This window comes from Schistocerca serialis, chromosome 1 (genome assembly GCF_023864345.2).
Source record: "Schistocerca serialis cubense isolate TAMUIC-IGC-003099 chromosome 1, iqSchSeri2.2, whole genome shotgun sequence".
In the NCBI taxonomy this organism is placed as follows: domain Eukaryota; kingdom Metazoa; phylum Arthropoda; class Insecta; order Orthoptera; family Acrididae; genus Schistocerca; species Schistocerca serialis.
The window spans coordinates 767,181,144-767,201,668 of NC_064638.1; the positions used below are offsets into that span (position 1 = coordinate 767,181,144).

The 20,525-nt window shown below is 38.4% G+C and overlaps 1 protein-coding gene across 1 annotated transcript in view; it reads right to left on the bottom strand.

Moving 5' to 3' along the window:
* LOC126482402 (thioredoxin domain-containing protein 5 homolog) overlaps nucleotides 1-19,455 on the bottom strand; it is a 121,757-nt gene extending 102,302 nt beyond the window's left edge. Inside the window, exons 1-2 of the mRNA XM_050106525.1 lie at nucleotides 19,115-19,455; nucleotides 18,758-18,907 (exon numbers count right to left, since the gene is read on the bottom strand). Coding sequence (XP_049962482.1) covers nucleotides 18,758-18,907; nucleotides 19,115-19,287 — 323 coding nt within the window. The 5' untranslated portion in view covers nucleotides 19,288-19,455. The remainder of the gene's footprint in view (nucleotides 1-18,757; nucleotides 18,908-19,114) is intronic.
* Between the last annotated feature and the right edge of the window lie 1,070 nt (nucleotides 19,456-20,525).

Here is a 20,525-nt window from a genome sequence, read left to right on the forward strand (position 1 = left end):
CAAATTCTCCTCCGGGTGAGCATAAAACAGAACTTTATTGTTTTAGTACAAAGTGGTACAAACTGTTCAGTGAACTTTATTAGTGTAGTTATCATACTTAAAGTTGGTTAAATGCTTACAAGATCTAAAGCTTGCAAGAATATGGATAACATACAACAAATCGAGGAAACCCAAGAACCAGCAATGGCTACGAAAGTCAGCAAAGAAATGCCTGACTGGTCTGAGTTAGTAAATCTAATCAAAGCCCAAAGTGCAGCTTCAACTGCTCAGAATGAGACTCTAAGGAAAGAATTGGACTTAATGAATTCTCGATTAAATGTCCAGAGTGAAGCTTGAAGTACTCAATTAAATGCTCAATTGAAGGCTCAGAGTGAAACTTTAGGTTTGTTAAATGCCAAGGTCGATTCACAAAGTAAAGAATTTAGTAATCTATGTGAAGGCATGGGTGCTATGAAGACTGTATTTGATGCATTAAATTACAAAGTAGATAATTTAAAAATAGATTTAAAGAATGAATTGCCTAGTTCCTTGACCAGTCATGTAAACGAAATGTTTACTGACCTTAGTAAGTAACAAAATGACAATTTCCTAGATCTAACAAAAAATTTAGAATTTAACTTTGAAGACAGATGTAATACTGAAGAATCCAAAATCAATGAAAAGTTAGGATCTTTTGAAAATATATGTAATGTTTAATACTGTAAAGCAGGATTGAAAACTTTAAAAGAGAATGCAGATAAGCTGAATTAATTAACGCCTCTCATTCAGTCACAAATTACAGGCGTAAGTACATGAGTAGACAATGTAGAAAGAAGCTTCAAAGAGAAAATAGCAAGCTCTGATATCACAAATGTAAGTAGTCTTGACAAACAAGTAGAAGAAATTATAGATTGGAAAGTCACTGAGAGAATAACATCCGGGTATGTACCCCCTATTGCTTCTTCCAAACTTATTGATCCCAGGAAGGACATAGATGACCTGCGGAGAGAAGTCAAGCTTATCCAGGACAAAGTAGAAAAACGGGTAATGTCACCTAATGTTGTGTTAACTAGTGAAGTGGTCACTGGTTTGCAGTGGGGAGACTTACAAAAGAAGTTTAAAGAGAAATACTGGTCTGCCAGTGCACAAGAAAAGTTAATATCAGATTCATGGGACCTGGGCAGAGTCATCTATCCCCCATGGACATTAACGGTCTGAGTTAACAGGCAGAGTGACGACCGCCAGACCCCGAGTTGTTTTCGGTGTTTCTTCCAAAATAGTTTTTCTGCACCGAATTCATTTAAAATCTTTAACTATTCTGTTATCTAACCTTTAAAATCTAAAACTATCCTATAATCTTATTGCTTAGAAAACCGGATATGACAATAAAATAGAGACTTATTTAAGAGAATCACTGAAAAGAAGTGATACCTAGACAAAACAAAATTGAATAGATTATTATACTTCTGGACAGTATAATATGAGGTGACTAATGAAACAACTGTGATACCAGAGTGTACAAAGTTTCTATTTTGTATAGAGTATTTTACACCTTTTATGAGATGCGATGTAGAGGGGAGGGTTTGTAACAGTTTTGAAAGGGGTGGGTATTGTGGATAAAAGCATGGTATCGAAATCACATAAATCATGACTAACACGAAACACACACCACACCTTTCAGACGACCCTCACAAACAAGTGTGCCTGATTCTTCAACACTTGCTGTATCCATAGGGTTGCTAAGATTTCCTTCGGGGACCTCAAGGGTGAAGGTGGGAATGTCCGTTCTGTAGGGGACAATTTAAGACCAAACCTCCTCCGGCATCTCACTCAAGTACCAGCGAGGTGGGGATACCGGGGAAGGGGGTGGGAAGGGTTCCCTGTCTTTGGGGCTGTTTCCTTTCTCTTCTTCGATCTTAGCAACCATTTCTATCTATTTCCTTTCTTACTTCTCATTTGAGGACCTACCTATTTTTTCCCTCTTTCGATATTCATCTACTTCTATTGCTGAAGTCCTTCCTGGTTTTTGTGGTTTCCAATTACCTACATCTTCAGACTAAAAAGCCTGTTAAATCCAGTGTAATAAGTACTCTGATGAACTGTAGGATAGTGGAACTTGAGGACTTGAATAGTATATGTAGACATATTATCTACTGAGAGTATAGAAGAGTTGAGAAGTAGAGGAGAGCTCTAAGGATTAAGTGATATATTAAAAACTGAATGCAAAGTATAAAATAGCTTTGTATCTTTACCAGAGAATACTTAATTATAGTATACAAAGAAGAGCACACTAGGATAATGAACCGCGAGGCTCAGAAAGGATATAGGGCAGGTGTACCTACACGGAGACAGGAGACCTGTAGCCTGAAAAATAGGGATGTTTTATAAAGGGGCGACCTATCAGAATGGAAAGAGGAAGTGCTCTCATAAGGTCAACCCACAAGGAAGATATAGGTACTGATCCTAAAAGAAGGGGACAGTATTGTGACATACGTCACAAAATTGTATAGGGATTATTCTGAAAAGTTTTAATTCTATGCGCAACTAGCAATATTACATTTCATGTAAGTTTACGAGTGTCAAAAGAACACTTTCATTTTGCCCAAAGTTCCTCCAAGCTACAAAAAATATTAAGAATTGTACATACTAAGGAAAGGACATACAAAAGATGAGAACAGAAAATAGATTACTCAATTGTTACAGTCCATCCTGGATTTTCCATTGTTTGATTTTTACTCATGTGTCATGAACACCTTGAATTTACGACTGGAAATAAAGGAGTCCTCACAATTCCTGAAATAAAGAAGGAGTCCTCACACTTCCTAAATACTAGTGAAGAACTGACTAAAACCTTGAGTGAATGCTCATGGCTTAACATTCAAGTAGGACGAAAGAGAATAGCAAAGTAGTAAGCGAACGATTATTCACAGTTATTGAAAGAAAATTGCTGTTAAAATATGAAATTGTTATTATGTGTGATATTATTTACATAGTGATTATGTATAAAATATCGCATGTCCGATCTGGGGGGCGGACGGGGTGGGGGGGGGGGGGTGGGGGGGGGGGGGGGGAGATATGTAATGATTCGAGAATTTCAACGTAAATTCTATAGCCACTCTGCCTTCTACCATCTCGAACACACGACATTTTAAATGTGAGTATGGGATGACAGAATCCTACCTACTGCGCGTCACATGTTTGTGTGCGCAGGTTTGAAATTCAATCACAAGAAGAATGTAGACGCGGCAGTTGAACGGCACCGACACGTACCTGTCGGACGATCCATGGAAGTTTTAGTGAAAGTGCGTATGAGAGGACCATGGAGTATTTATGTAACTCTGTGATAATAGTGTCAGTGGCTATTGTTAGTGAAAAAAGAACAATGGAGAAAAAACACATTAAAAAAATTATTATTCCAGTCTTGTTAGAGGCAAGATGTATTTTATGAATTCTGTGATAGAGTCATGGCTATTAAGACAACTCATTTGCAAATGTAATTAACTTTGTTTCTGACATGAGACGATATGAGTGACTTACAAGAAGTCTGATATTTATGTGAGAAGTGAGAATTATGTTCTGTATGAAGTTTTAATATAGCGGTAGTTGATGAAAAGTATCTTTGAGTATCTACTTATTTCACAAGTAGAGGGAGAATTTTCAATATTCCTGTACCTAGCATCACTCTTCAGAGAATAAGTTTAAAAACATTCCAGAAGCCGGCGAAAGAGATCGGCTGCGGATATCAAGTAAGTCAGCTTGTAAAAGGAGTGGAAGTTAGTATATCTACTTCACACTTAAATCATCATCCAAAGCATTAAAACGCTTCCACCCCACAAAGGGTTATGGGCATTGAAGTAATCAAAAATTAGGAAGGTTGAGGGGAGGTGAGAAATCAGTGCAGAGAATGTGTTCCAAGGCAATTCACTAGCAGGAGGAAGATACGCATCACAGATAGTAAAATCCAGAGATGTCCTCCAGACATGTATCAAGTGGCATGTGTTCACCGTATACTAGAGTTCAGAACATAGATGCAAATTTTGCTTGATACCCTCTCATACTCAGAGTATTTCTTAAAATAGACCTGACAGCCATGGAGGGGAGGGCTTGCATTGCTGGAAACTAAATTTCCTTGATGGCAATGCAGAAAGTAGAGGAAACGCTCAACTACTGTTGACGCGCAGCCAAGCAGTGGAAACACTAACACAGTTCCACTGGGGAACCACACTACTGGTATCTTGTGGTAGCATGAACAAAGCAGGTCATGCCACCAGTTGCAAGGATACAGCGTCAATACACACTGGTTCCGAATCAGGTTGTGAAGGGGAGTGCAATTCCACAGTGGCCAACACAAACTCTGCCTCAGATACAGCGGTGGATGGCATGGGGGCCGTCAGTCTCTCCTTCTTGAAGGGCTACGACTACTACTACTACTACTACTACTACTACTACTACTTCTTCTTCTTCTTCTTCTTCTTCTTAGATTATTTCGATGTCTGTGAGGGGTTGTCTGCCTTAGTTTCAGAATCTGAGAAGGACCATGAAATCCTATGATCAGCAGCTTGTAGCTCCTTTAGCCATCGGCTGATATCCAGTTGCAGATTAAAAGAAACGAGGGGGCGGTGGGGGGGAGGGAGGGGGGGGGGGGGGGGGAAGCATCCCTAGGGAGCTCTTCCTGGCAACATATGCCAGAGGAAAGTTATGCTTGTCAAGATGGGGGTTAGGGATCAACGTCGTTGACAGGAGGGGCGTCAACATTCCCGAAGTCAGTGTGGGGGAAGCAGTAGGAACAGAGCCCCAAACCACCAAGGGACCAGATGTAGTTGAGTGGCCCTGGAGACCTAATGTAAGGGGAACAAAGGGCAAGGCTACTGTAGCTGATGTGTATTATCCCTACGAACAGGGCTCGCTTTACAATGCAAAAACACGGGCTCGAATCTCATGCATTTGCAGCATTAGATGGAAAAGAGTGCAGTAGCAACCCTATTGTCCTTTGGTACACGTTGGACAAACTGCATACTCCTAACGGACACGTAATGCATCATAGGTCTGTAAAAGGAAGTCACAGTAGAAGACTATACCCTCTACCATACTGAAACTGTTATAGAGGGGGGGGGGGGGGGGGGGGCAGCACTTGTGACTGAGCAAGGGACGCAGTTTCAATCAGAACTGATCCATTCTTCCATTTTCGAGATCGCTGCTACTTCCTCAAACCTGTCCTCAAGTTGTTCAACAAATAATAATGGCTCTGTGGCCCGAAAGGAATTCCCATAAGTCCTAGAGCAAATTATATTGAAGGTAGTATTTTGCAGTTGTCTCTCAACCCTGTACTCCTCCCATGGTGTAGCTAGGGAAGGAAACATTTTGAGGACGTATCTCTTTACAGTGGAAGACTCTTTTCCTTCAGAAGAGACTGCTGGAGCCATGCAGTCACCAGTGAAAGGAAGCTTAATCTGCTTCATGTGCAAGTCATCCACCATGGTGCCTTCCACTCTGAATGGAGGCTCTTCCCATGTGTACCACCCAGTCTCAATAACTGGCTACCTGGCCAGTAATCCATTGCCCAGAATCCCCATTCCCCAGCCACAATGGGCACAAACTCCTTGATATGTGTGGGACTTTCCAGGGTCAGGGGGCTACTAGCATGTAGGTTCTTAATTACCCCCACCACACAGACAGCGAGATGGTTCCCAGGAAGGGTGCAAAGATAAAAAATTCACGAAGGTGGAACATATACCAAGGGTGACCATCCCTGCATGATCCACACTTCTGCAAAATTTGGAAAGGGAATGGTACATCAAACTGAACAATGGAGGCCATTTAAAATGAAAGAGGGTGCAAGGGTCAGAAGAAAGAAAGAAAGGGAATGTCCAAAATCAGAAACAAAATCCAAATGTGGTTGGTACCAAGAATACCATCCCCATGGATAGGCAAAGGCAAAAAAGGAACAGAAGAAGAATGGGCATGCAGTACTGAAATGGAAGATGCACTGCAAGGTCTTGGGCCCCATGTTGGCCAAGCATGTACTAATAAAAGAGTTGTGTGCCCTGGGGGGAGGGGGGGGGGGGAGGAGGAGGGGAAAATGGTGGAAACTAAACAATTGTTTCTTTACAGTTTTGTCAACAAATCTGTAAATTACAACTTCGGCAGATGAAAAAAGGCAAGCTGGACAAGTATTCAAAACTGTTCCCTTGCCTGTTCCAGGCAATGCTCTTAACATACTTCGTTGTCCTGGCATGAATCGCAACTCGCACTCATAGTTTCAGTTATGGAGGAAAAAAGTTCGGGAATTCAGCTGTGTCCTTTTCAGATGATAGTGAAAGATCTGGTACACCACAGAAAGCCTCAATCCATTCTCCAGAATGTATGTCCAGTGTCAGTACCACCTTGTCTAGCAATCTGGTAGGAGGTGTACTGGCAAGATGAAAAATGCAGGTCATGAGTTGTGCCTGGATAGTTCAGTCTATAAATGTATTGCTCACAAAAAGCAGGATCCAGGTTCAGGTTCCAGCTTTTTACAAACTTGGAATCTGTTAGCAAGAGAGGGCACACAGCTACTGGGTGAAAGATTTTTTTTCAGGAATGCTCTCATTTTTGTCTCAGCATCCTGTCAAAGTCCCGTCAACAAAAGTATTTGACATACTAAAATTTGTACCATTTTCTTCAGTTTCTCATTAGTTTTAAAAGTATGGGCTATTTAATGATATCGTAACAATGCTGAATTTCTTGAAACAAATTTTCATTATCAAAAATCAAATCTCTTTGGTTTGAGGAAAAAAAATTATGTTAGTTGTACATTTTTTGTTGATGTACTTGCCAATATTCATGATGGTATTCCAGTGGGAGCATATTAAAATAAATTTTATTTTAATGGTAAGCCCAGCACATGATATGTAGTTGGACTTGTTATTAAGTTATAATGCAAACCTCAAATGTTAAAAACCAAATAATGCTGTCAATTCATAATTTTTATTTAGTGATAATTTCATATGTTACCAGAAAATACATTTAAACTTAAATTCAGATTTGGCCTTCCCATGTTAACTGAAAATATTTTAACATATACCATAACACCACATGCCCAAAAAGACTACGGCTAATTTACTTAACTGTACCTTCATTGTACAAATACATTAACATTCATCAATATTATCAATTAAACAATGGTGTAGCTGTTGTTATTTAACAATATGATATTTGAGCTCATGGCAGTGAGAAACATTTATTTACCCTTCTTCAAAAGAAAGACATAATGCTGATACAATACTTCATACTGGAGTTTAAGATTTTCTTTCAAATGACATGGCCCAGTTCTCCGAAGCAGTAATGACAAAGTACTGAAGTAACAACAATTCCCCCCCCCCCCCCCCCCCCAATGCAGTCTGTGAAGCTTTTCGCAGTTCTTCATTAAATAGTATGTATTTTCTTCCAGCTGCAGCTGTGGGATTTAACTTGCAAACTAAGAAGTTAGTGTACGGGTTTTTTTTTTTTTTTTTTTTTTTAGTACAACCAATTTATCTGGTCTTCGTTATGAAAAGGAATAAGCTGGTCCACAATGATGCATGCATAAAAGGCTTACTTCTCATCTCTCTATAGCACACTGATGAAGTTTTGTGCCGTGAACAGTCTTATTTAATAACCTGACACACACACACACACACACACACACACACACACACACACACACACACACACACACACACAGAGAGAGAGAGAGAGAGAGAGAGAGCTGTTTTGTGCTCTTTGCCACAATGGAAGTTTTTATCATCATTGTTAAGTTGTAGGGGAGGGATATGTAGTGCCTCGAGAATTTTGGGGTAAATTCTAGACACATTCTTATTTCCACTGTCTCGAATATGTGTTATTTTAAAGATGTGTGTGTGAAAGCGGAACTGTGTCTACTGAGCCACGATTATGTGTGTGTGCAGGTTTCGTGTGTATCGGATGGTAGATTGGCGCGGGCAGGTAGTCACAGCGCTCACCTCAGAAGTTACAGGCCAGCACAAGGAGCAAATGCGCCGTACTCCATGACAGTGCTACATCAGTCATTATTGAGAACAGCTGAATGTTGTTAAACAAAAGAAAAGACACTTACTTATTCACTTACTTTCGTGAGGTCCGGATGGTGGACTTGCTACAGCTATCTAGATTGTATTTGTTATAAAGAGTATAAGAGTATCTGTTGGACCGGTAATTGTTGGGCTTACAAAAAATGAATCGTTTATATGGTGTCTTGTTTGTGGAAGTGGAAATACAGTGAGATTGGTCTAAAAGTATCCCGAGTGTACGCAGTTATTTTAAGAGTATAAAAAGTTCCTCCAAAACAGCATCTTATCTTCGAAGAAGAAGTTGGGCAGACAATCGCAGCCGGCTATCCTGAAAAGAAGATTGGCAAAACAACTCCACGTAAACTCCATAATAAAGTGGGAGTGTGGGTCTGGCACACCAGCACCACACTGCTCCTCTAGTTGCCGGAAACCACCAGAACGTGACGACCAGAGTGATTAGGACTCGAAAATGGGGAATGTTTTTAGAGTAATTGAGACAAGAAGTTGAGAGTTGCCATAGCAACCCTTCATAACAAGGTGGAGAAATTGGTTTGTAGGAGACAATTAAGAAGATTTGGGTCAGCCGCCGACGCAGTAACCTGCCACCGTTGTTGGTTGCCATTTGAATTGCTGACTTCGCACATGCCAGTGCCGCGACCAACATTCGGCACAACCGGCGTCCGTGCTATTCACCGGTGCCAGTTCTACACCTCACCGACGCAGAATAGAACACTATGCCAGGTGAGCTAAGGGCAATAACTACTTGAATGTAAAGTAGTGTGGTCATTATTCACAGAGGTGATTTTTTTTAATGATCGCAAGGTCAAAAAAGAATAAAAATATGGAGCAGCAACAACTACCTACAGAAACTTCTGAACCGGGCAAGGCCATAAGAATCAGTAGGGAGATCCCACATTGGACTAAATTAGCAAATTTAATGACTGCTCAAATTTCCTCTTTAAGTGAAAAATTAAATGCAGATTCAACTTCTTTAAGAAAGAACTAAATGCTCAAAATGCTTTATTAAGGGAAAAAATAGAAGGACAAAGTGCAGCTGCACCAGCTCAAGTACAGTCCTTGAGAAATGAAATAAGTACAACTTTAAGTGAAAAACTAGAAGCACAGGGTGAAGCTTTAAATTCTAAATTTGAGGTGTCAAATGAGAAAATTTTACGAGTAGATTTAAAAAATGAATTAAGTAATTCTTTAACTGTACAAATAAATCAAATTTTTACGGACTTTAACCAAAAGCAGGATGATCAATTTAAGCAGGTAACCCAGAAGTTAGAATTTGGTACTGAAGACAAGTGTAACTATATAGAGTCTGAATTTAAAGAAAAATTAGGATTTTTTCAAAACGTATGTAATGTTACATTCAATGCAATAAAACAAAGACTACACACCCTGAAAGATAGCATCAAAAGACAGGATTAAACTGATCCCTCTTGACCAGTCACAAATTGCAGGAGTCAACACTTGAGTACATGATGTGGAGAGAAATTTTAAGGAAAAGCTAGCAACCTCAGAGACCATAAATATTAGCAGTCTGGAGGAACAGGTAGAGGAGTTGATAGATTGAGAAGTTACCGAGAGTATAATATTTGGAAACGTTTCGACTGTTGCTTTTTCCAAACTTAATGATAATAACAATGTTAGTGACGACTCATGAAAACAATTCAAACTTGTCCAGGACAGAATAGAACACAGAATAACTTTACTTAATGTCGTGTTTCCTAGTGATAGGGAAATTGTTTTGCTGTGGGGAGACTTTCACACAAAATTTAACGAGAAGTACTGGTGTGCACTTGCTCAAATGAGGTTAATATGAGATCCATGGGATCCGGGTGGAGTCACACCTGTTCCCCAGGGACATTAACATTCTGTGTTAAAGGGCGGAGTGATGACTGTCGGATCCCGAGTTGGGTTCGATGTTACTTCCATATTCAATTTCCCACATCGAATTCTCTTCAAGTCGTGTACTATCCTGTATTCTGTTCTCATCCTCTTAAACTGTCATATAGTTTAGTACTTCAGCATACTCGTCTTGACGTGGTGGGCAAGAAAGAGTTGCAGCAAATCACTGCTTCTTGTGGAGGTAGCAGTAAGTGATCTTGTCATTATACGCTGCCTTACTTGTTTTACGGGCACTAGGATCCCCAGTTATATAATCACGTCGATGGATTTGTTGTTATATCAAGTCAAGACTGAAGCATTTGGCAATGCCTCGTAATATGTAAGTCAAATGCATGCTCTGCTCTGCTCTAATCTCAATGTAAAAGTGAACTGACAGCATGCTCCGCTCTAGTCTTGATGTAAAGGTGAGTTGACAGCATGCTCCGCTCTAGTCATCAAGGATCTTGAATCCGATTATAGTTAGGTTTCATTTTTGCTGAAAGTAGTCTTTAAATGTAATCTCTTTACCAGTTTCCCCTTACAGACCTGTGTGCAGAGGTATTCATGAATGGCAATGGATAAAAAATTATACCCGCTGGGATATTTTATGACTTCGTCCTCGGTTATTCCAGAGGCGCCATTGCTGGTCTCCACGATTTGTCCTGGGCTCTCAGTTGTAGTGTCGACAGCAACCGATGCAGTCTACACGGATTGTTAGATCATATTTTTGCCTAGCCAACTAACATACAGTTAGGTCTGATTCTAGCCTAAACTATTGGAGGATTCGATGTAATATGAATATTTATATATTTGTGATAATATGATACTTACTACTGAATATGTTATACCCTTTGTGAGAAATGATGTGAATGATATGATACGATGTAATATGAATAATTATATATTTGCAATGATATAATACATAGTTTTCTACTTACTACTGAATATTTTATATCTTTTGTGAGATGTGATGTGAATGGGGAGGGTTTATATAAATTTTGGAAGGGTTGGGTAGTGTAGGTACATACATTACTAACACAACACACACACTCCACCTTTCAGACAACCCTCACAGACAAGTGTGACTGATTCTTCACCATTTGCCTTTCCATAGGATTTGCCAAGATCTTTCTTCGGAGCCTTCAAAGGTGAAGGCGAGAATGTCTGTTCTGCAGGAGACGTTTAACATCATACCTGCTCCGGCTTCTCCCTCAAGTACCGGCGAAGTAGGGATCCTGGGGAAGGGGGGGGTGGGAAGGGTTTCCTGTCTTTGGGGCTATCTTCTTTCACTTCTTCGATCTTAGCAACCATTTCTATCTTTTCCTTTCTTACTTCTCATCTGAGTACCAGTCTATCTTTCCCTCATTCCATATGCACACAATTCTGTCGCTGAAGTCATCCTTAATTTCTGTGGTTTTCTATAACCTTCAACTTATTTTACATAAACAGGCCGAAAAATCAGGCTACACTACTACTCACACACATACACAAAATGGAACACAAAGACACAAACAAAAAAGACAATGTGAGAACCGTCATGTGTTGGCGGGTGAAAATTGTGCACATAATGATGGATATGTGCACATGGTTATGTGAGGCGATGGTTCCACAACACATACAGGTATGTCAGGGATATATTTATATATGCAAGAACTAAGAGTATTCATGGTTGTTACGACAGTAAACATTGTGGTTCATTATGCTACATCGTATACCTAAGTGTAAAGAAATAGATTCGAATCTGATGTCAGTCTAACAACTATTCTGACAATTTGTACAATAGTGGGACAAGTAGAGCATAAGAAAGAGTATATTAAATAATATTTCCAAAGGTGGTGTCTATTGGAAACTTAGGACTGGAAAAGTAAGGGAGGACTCTAAGGTGTTAAAGAGATTATTGAGAAGCCAGTGGGAAGGGTAAAGTAGAGTTTTAGTTTTTCTAGGAGGTAGTTTTGAATTATAGTGTACATAAATATCACACAATGGAAAATCCAAGATGGAATGTAACAATACCAGAGAAGGAAAGTTGCTTTTCACCATATAGCAGAGATGCCGAGTCACAACAGGCACAATAAAAAGATTCACACAATCAAAACTTTCGGCCATTAAGGCCTTTGTCAGAGGTAGATTATATATATATAGAGGCGCACACACACACACACACACACACACACACACACACACACACACACACACACACACACACACACACACACACGAAACGCAACTTGCACACACATCTGCAGTCTCAGAGAGCTGAAACTATAATGAGTGTAGATGTATACTAGGGCAATGGACTATGAAGCCAATTCAGGAAGGAGGAGGAGGGCACACACACCTATGCTGTGTGGGCAGGGGCACCAAGAAGGGGATTGACCTGTACCTTAGTATACTAGGAATTTGTTTAAAGGGGCATACCTACCAAAATGGAAGGAGGGAGTGCATTCATAGCATCAACCCGTATGTAAGATACAGGTACTGTGCCTAAAAGGAAAAGAGCAGGATCGTGACAAAAGTCACGCATTTTGTAGATATTATTCTGGTACATATGAATTCTCTTTTCCACTCGCATTGTTGTGTGAAGTTACAAGGGTTGAAAAGAGCACCTTCATTTACCCAGAGCTCCTCCAGATTGTAATAAGTAAGGAATAAATACATACTTAGAAAAAGTAGTAAGCAAAGTAAGAGCAAACAACAGAATACGAATGGATCATGCACACTTGGAACTTACGATTGGGAAAGGGAACAGGAAGCAGAAAAATTCTTGTCCTCATGAATTTTAGATTTTGAAAGAGCTGACTCCAACATTGATCAAAAGGCTCAAGTTTTATAATGGTAGTAAAACGGAAAAAAGGAGAACTACAGATTAAGTACACAATTGTAAAAAGGAATGTTATGCAAACTGATCAAAGTATAAATTATTTTTATATGAATACGATATTGATTTACATAATAAGCATGTATAAGATATTGCATGTTCGACCTAAGGGGAGGGATATGTAAGGCATTGAGAATTTCAGGGTTAATTCTAGAGACACTTGTATTTCCACCATCTCGAATACGTTATTTTAAAGATGAGTGTGTGAAAGTGGAACTGTGTCTACTGCGCCATGATTTTGTGTGTGTGTGTGTGTGTGTGTGTGTGTGTGTGTGTGTGTAGGACTGGTATGTATTGGACGGTTGATCGGCGCGGGCAGGTAGTCGCAGAACTTGCCTCAGAAGTTACACGCACAGCACAAGGAGCAAATGCGCTGTACTCCGTGACGGTGCTACGTCAGTCATTATTGAGAACAGCTGAAAAGACACTTACTTATTCACTTACTTTCGTGAGGTTCGGATGGTGGACTTGCTAGAGCTTTCTAGGTTGTATTTGTTATCAAGTATGCAAGAGTATCTGTTGGACTGGTAATTGTTGGGCTTACAAAAAATGAATCATTTATACGAAGTCTTGTTTGTGGAAGTGAAAATACAGTGAGATTGGTTTAAAAGTATCCTGAGTGGATGGAGTTATTTTAAGAGTATAAAAAATTCCTCCAAAACAGTATCTTATCTTCGGAGAAGAAGTTGGGCAGACAATCGCAGTCAGCTATCCTGAAAAGAAGATCAGCGAAACAACTCCACATAAGCTCAACAATAAAGTGGGAGTGGGAGTCTAGCACACCAGCACCACACTGCTCCCTCTGGTCACCAGAAACCGACAAAGTGTTAATGTGTACACTTTCAATAAACCACTGTTTTTGAACTAAGAAAAACTTGTTTTATTCCTAAATAATCTAACAGGTTATGGGCCCAGGTGTGCTACTGCACAATTTAAAGTGAAAGTTTCATACGTAAATGTAGTTTAAATTTTGAAATTAGTGTACTGTGAATTTTGTACATCACAGTGTAAGTTTATGAATTTTGACAATAGATTCAACAAGAGTCATACACAATGGTTTACTGGAAGGACAAATGAACTGGAATACATGGAAATACAAAGCAAATATCTGTCTACATGGTTTTCCTGGAGCACTTTATGTTATTGAAGGTACGTTAGTTGAGATTGTAGAATATGATGCCAAAGATGATGTTGCTTAAAAAAATAAAAAATAATTAAAAATTAAATAATTATCTTACGGCTGTCAGCAATTAGTTGTATTGACTTCAAATATGACAGAGGAAACAGTGCAGAAAATAATTTGTCTTAATACAACTCGAGAAGTAACGGCAGAGTTGCATCTAATACATCTTGACATGTATGAGCAGAATTGCATAAATTATTTGATGGTGTTTCTGAAGACAAAGTTCTTTACCTTTGTGAAACATTCTTATGATGATGCAGCAACTCTTACATCAAAGTTGATAAATGTGTGTAATGATTTCATGCAAGAAATGGTCAAAGATGTAGAAAATAATCCACAATTACTCTATTTATTTTTAATTTGTAAAGCTTTTGGTATACTACCAGCTGAATATTTTTCATTCAAACAAGTTGGATGCTTACGTCAAAAAGTGATAAGACTGTTGATAATATGATAACTTGACTGTGAGCATACAAGAAAGCTTTGTCAAGTAAAGGAGGAGATTTTATGTCTCAAGAGGCACTTTAAAGTAATGAACTGATGCAACACTCTAAATAAGCACAATAGAAAAATAAAACTGCTTGTCATTATCGTAAGAAGACAATTCATGTGATCAAACAGGCCAAAAGTGGATTGCGGATGGTCAGTCACAAAAGCCTCAGAAAAATGATGTTTTGGAAGCTGCTGAAACTCCAAATACGAACATGATTATCTTTACTGAAACGTCTGTTATGTTGTCTCAACATGATACCAGTAGCTGGTTTGTAGTTATTGGTGCAATAAGTCATATCACCAATACTGCCAGTTTTCGACATTTGAACCATTTTTTGTAACACATACACTTACATCAGATGGCAGTGATACTGTTGACATGTGCAGCATAATAACAGAAGCCACAGTTCATGGAGAGTGGCACGAAATCTCTGAGTGATGTATGGTACGTACCAAAAATTAAAAATAGGGTGAAGTGGGGTAAGTGTAACCATGGGGTTAGTGTAACCACGGCTTATGGTGCCTTAAAGAAGCTGTATTTTTACCTCTGACCTATCACACATATTAATTTACTCCTTTCTTTGTTATATTTAACCATAAGTTGTCAAATCTGACATAAATTGGTAATTAATTTTTGGACTTCAATTGACGTCTACATTTTCACTCTGCGAGTGAGTGACATGCTCAGAATTTGGTAGTCTGTCATTCTTGCAGTTTTAAAGATAACTGCATAATTTTTTGGTTACAAACTAACTTTTGCACGACAATTTCAAATATGAGATTCATTTTACTCTACTTATACAGCTCTTGATATGCCAGGCATGGTTACACTTACCCCAACTTTTTCCTATGTGGGGCAAGTGTAACCAACAGGCTGGGGCAAGTGTAACCAAGGGGGGGTTGCACTTGCCCCAAACAAACTTACCGGAACAGATTTATTTATTTAAGCCGTAACCTTGTTTTTGCTATCACACTAGATCAACTAAACTGGCCTTCCTGTACATATGGAGTTTGTGTGAGATATATTTTATTTTTTATTTAAGTCTACTATATTTTTAAACCACATTTCTTTTATAAAATATGACACAGTCCGATAGTGTAGTAAAACAAAGAAGGAAAGAATTGCACCAGGAGCTGAAGTTATCACTTTTTGAGATGCCATCTATAAAGAAAGAGATTTCAAAGGAAACAAGAATAATAAGGAGAAAGCAAAACGGAAGAGCATTATCGACATAAAAGAGGGCTTGGTAATGAAAAGTAAATCTTCCAAACAAAGTGCTGTTACTTTATCCGAAATGGCATTTGGTAATGTTGTGGAAAAAAATCCCTGATTGCTCATGTGGGTAACAAGAAAAAAAAAGACTGGAAGTTGAATCAACAAGTGAAGAAAGTGAAACTGAAGGAGGCCTATCTTTAATAAGTGGTGATGAAGAAAATGGGACCATAATAACACTGGTCGATCTCAGGAAAGAAATGATAAACTGTGAAGAAGAAAAAGAGGCAAACTTTTTTGAAGCCAAAGATAAAATTACAGTTGGAAACTATGTTCTGGTAGCTTTTGCAACAAAATGTAAGAAGGTTCATTTTATTGGCCATGTTACCAAAATTAGTGATTTAGGAGATCCAGAAGTGATTTTCCTCAGCTGCAAAAATAAGACAAAGCAAGGCACCACATTCTACTGGCCTGATAGAAGAGATGAGACGGAAGTTCCATCCTCTGACGTCATTCCAGTGATGCCCGAGCCTACTTTGAGTCGCAGGGGATACCTGACATTTGGTGTTACATTTTATTCATACAAGATTCAGTGACTAAATAACAGTTAGGGCCTAAGTGTGAATATAATAAGTTGAATTAGGGCAGTTTAGCGTTAAACACAAATTGCCAACAACTTGAGTTCAATTACCATGAAAAATAATAGAAAGTGAACTTATAAATTGAATTTTTCTTTTCTCTTGATACTAGATATTTTATTATTTTTGTTAAATTGCCTACTAAAGAAAAAATATTACTTTTGTAGAATTTAAACTAATAAATTACTGGCCTAAAACAAAAATAAATCATCTATGAAACATTCTGTTTCAGTGTTTTATGGTTTAGGCTAACACTTATTTTTTAGTTTAGCTAACATTTTCTGTGTATTTCATAATATACAAAGAGGGTGCGCTAAAAAGTTCATATCTTGAGTAAAATTTAAGATATTATAATAATTTAAAAATCCTCAAGTTCAGTAAAAATTGGGTAATCAGGTCACTTACCCCAAGTCTCTTTTACAATGCTCTGTATGGGTACAACAATGCGGGGTTACACTTGCCCCGAACCATGGGGCAAGTGTAACCTCGCAACACAAAATTTTGAAAACAATTAATTGACCATATAATTTCTTTTTTCAAAAACAAAATGTAGATTGTTTGAAAGTCAATAAGTTAAACTTTAAGCATGAAAAATTTCAAAATCATATCTTCAATAACAAGTTGGCAATTTGGTGTCAAAGTTGAACTATGCCAAAACGTGGTTACACTTACCCCACTTCACCCTAATCATTGTCTGTCTGGGCAGCACAAGATAAAAATCCAAAAAGTACATTTTTATTCATAATAGAAACATGTTATTTTAAAATTGATGAAGTCATTAAACTAGTTGGCAATCATGATTGTTATGGAGGACTATTTAAATTAATGCAGTAAATGAAATCAGTTGAGAAAACTTATTACAATTCTACTATGAAAGAATTGGATGTCAAAATAAGTGATATATCAAGATCTTATCGCTAAGATCTTAGGCATAAACATGAGACTGGACTGAGCTCTATGAAGGCTGTATTTATGGTAAAGAACATCAGCATCCATTTAGCACATGGAAGAGAGCTTCTGAACTGAGAGAGCTGATTCACACTGACCTCTGTGTATCGCTAACTGTGTTTTATTTGAAAATGATTACAGTAAATTTCAAGCTACTTACTTCATCAAAGAAAAATCAGAAATTCCTAATAAACGAAGAAAATTTATAACCATGACAAAGACTGCTGGGCATACAATTAAAAGACTCTTGTGCAATAATAGAGAACAACTCAACAATAAACGGACAACAGAGATTCTACAGGAAAAGGAGACAATCCACTGTGCTGTACTCTCCACAGCAAAATGGATGCAGCAAAAGAGAAAACTGTACTCTTGCTGGAACAGCCAGAGCTATAATGCAAGCTCACATTCAAGAGGACAACAGTTCAAACCCATGTCCGGCTCTCCTGATTTAGGTTTTCCGTGATTTCCATAAACCACTTCAGGCAAATGCCGCGATAGTTCCTTTGAAAGGCCACAGCCAACTACCTTACCCAATCTTCTCTAATTCGATGGGACAGATGACCTCGCTGTTTGGTCCCCTCCCCCAAATCAATCAACTAACCATCCAACCAATCTGTTTGCAGGCACTTGTCTGCAGTCCTTGTACTCACTGAAATCCATATGCCACAGTAACATTAGAAAACCTCTAAAGGAACCAAAAGAAAATTGTGCAGCCTACTGATGAAGTGGAGTATTATGTAATAAACTGCAATTCTGTCACAGTACATACAAGCCATGTAGCTGTCAAAAGGTGCTGCTGTTGACTGCAGGTGATCACTGAGAGACAGATTTTTCCACGTTTTGTGTTTTATGATGGAGTCGGACATTCAAATGGCATTTCCGTGGCTAACACCAACTGGATAGGCATTGAAGGTATAATACACACATGATCTAAGCTTAAAATTACCCTCAGATTCAAGTCAAGACTAAACAGAAAACACAAACTATCCTCTTGCACTCATTTGGAGATGACATACACTATTGAATTGGATTGAGAATGTAAGTTTTACATTCATTAAACAAATGGCTATGGCCAAAAGTGGCTATGTCAAAAGGCAACTGAAAAAGAAGTTTCAGATAAAAAAACAATGGAGTCATGAGGGTGATACAAAACAGTTTATGGGCATTTCATTTCCCTCAACCAAAGACACAATTCAGTAATGAAATTCACCTGCCTTATATTTACTCTAAGCAACTTTTATAGAGGGTCGAAGATTTTTTTTATGGAAAATACTCACTCCTTTCTGCATCACACTGAGGCTGTGTGTTGGATATGGTACTAATATTAAACTTACATTAGTATTATACTTGTGAATATTGTGTTTTTGAAGTGTGGTTGATTGTTGAAATTCTCAAGAGAGTGAATGGACTGTGAGGTGTTTGTCACTATGCCCCACTAAGTAGTTCCGACAATGCCCGTGTACACATAAATATAGGTCTACTCACGTGGGATAACCTGTTACATCCTGTTCTGAACACAAAGCAGTTTCCTTTACGCAGTCAACTTTTCCTATCGTCAACCCACTGTTGTCATCCTTGTGATACTTTTCGGCCAATTGGTCCCATGTGGGGGCCAAGTTTTTGCAGTGTCCGCACCTACAACCAATAAATGACGATTATTCACTTGCCATGTTCCGGCATACTTACAGAACACTAGCATCTTAAGGCAAATCCCAAGAATCAATTACCATTATGTTTCCTCATAATTAATATGACTACAAAAGTTACATAATTAGCAGGTACAGTTCGACTGTTTCTGCCTGTCATACAGTAAACACACATCATAGCAAAGGTAAAATTTACCATGGTGCATAAAACATGACGAAATGATTTGTTTTCTGAACATCAGAGAATGTGTCACCGGTGTAATCTACAGGTTTTAAACTGCTCGACGCGAACGTCACTGTAAATCTAGAAATTAACACCACACTAACGCTTACGATAACGCGAAGAAATATTTCACTAAATGAGATCATCTTCTGTCTTTTGCATAAATTACACTGTCTCCCGACTTTTCTTACTCTTCAAAAACGGTCACAAGACGATTCTTACTCCTTACGGTTACTTTACTGTCACCGTCACTTTTTTTCACTCCGGCCTTTGAAGATACCAAAGGATTTTGTTGGCGGTAAAGATATTTCCATCGACTCGCTTTCGAACACACGCTGGTGGGAGAAGCAACTGATAAAGTAATCACGAATGTATAACATTACTGACAACTACAATGATAAATCACTTGTACGACAAGGTTGAAAGTAGAATGTTTCCCTTCAGACAGATGCAGATGTAAATAACTAAATATAAACTGTGCCATTCTAAACGCGCATATGGTTTTGATTATTACGCTCAATCGATTCTATTAGTATTTTCAGAGGAAAGAAAAGTGCACATAAACAATTTCCGGGTGTTATTTTCTCCCTTTAATGAAGCGTGACAGTTTTCCATTTGAACGAAACTGTAGCAGTTAGCAATCCCCCGTAAGTACCGCACAACTGTCGTTTGTGTTCGAAATCGTCTGGATCTGACGTGACCGTACTCCCCATAAACGAATCAGACTGCGTGCCTAGTCACTACTTCATACCTTGCCGTTTTGACCAACTATTATATTGAGGGTTCATGGATCAAAATTAATGAACTTGTGTGTGAATAAGTATACAGAGATTGTAATTCCAATTACTAGAACTTATTTTTTAAACATTTGTTGGCGTTCGCATGACAGAGACATGCTTCTAAAGCGCAGCGAGCTAGCTTCAGGGCATGGATGATTTGCTTCATGATGACAAAATAGTTTGTCATGTCACGTCGTTAAAATGAAGTTCGCTCACGAAAGATGAGTCACTTTTTTTTTTTTTTTTAAATCCAATCACCATTTGTCGGTATCGATTTTCAAGAGGTCATTAATTGCGAACTCGTGAGACGTAAAACAAAAAAAATCATAAAAAGAACAGTAGGATTGAAAGGTAATAAGTGTAAAGTTCTACACAGTGTCTCATAAACTTCTGCATCAACAAAATATTTTTTTGATATTACGAATGAGAGTTGGAATTTTTGATGAATTGCTTCGCATTTTACCCGCATTAACATACAAAAATACGAACATGAGACTGTCTGTCCCATACAAACACAAGTTGTCAGAGAATTTGAAAATATTACTCGACTTATTTCTTCCCATCCTTTAATTTCCATATTTATGTAGAAATGTACTGGCCTTTTC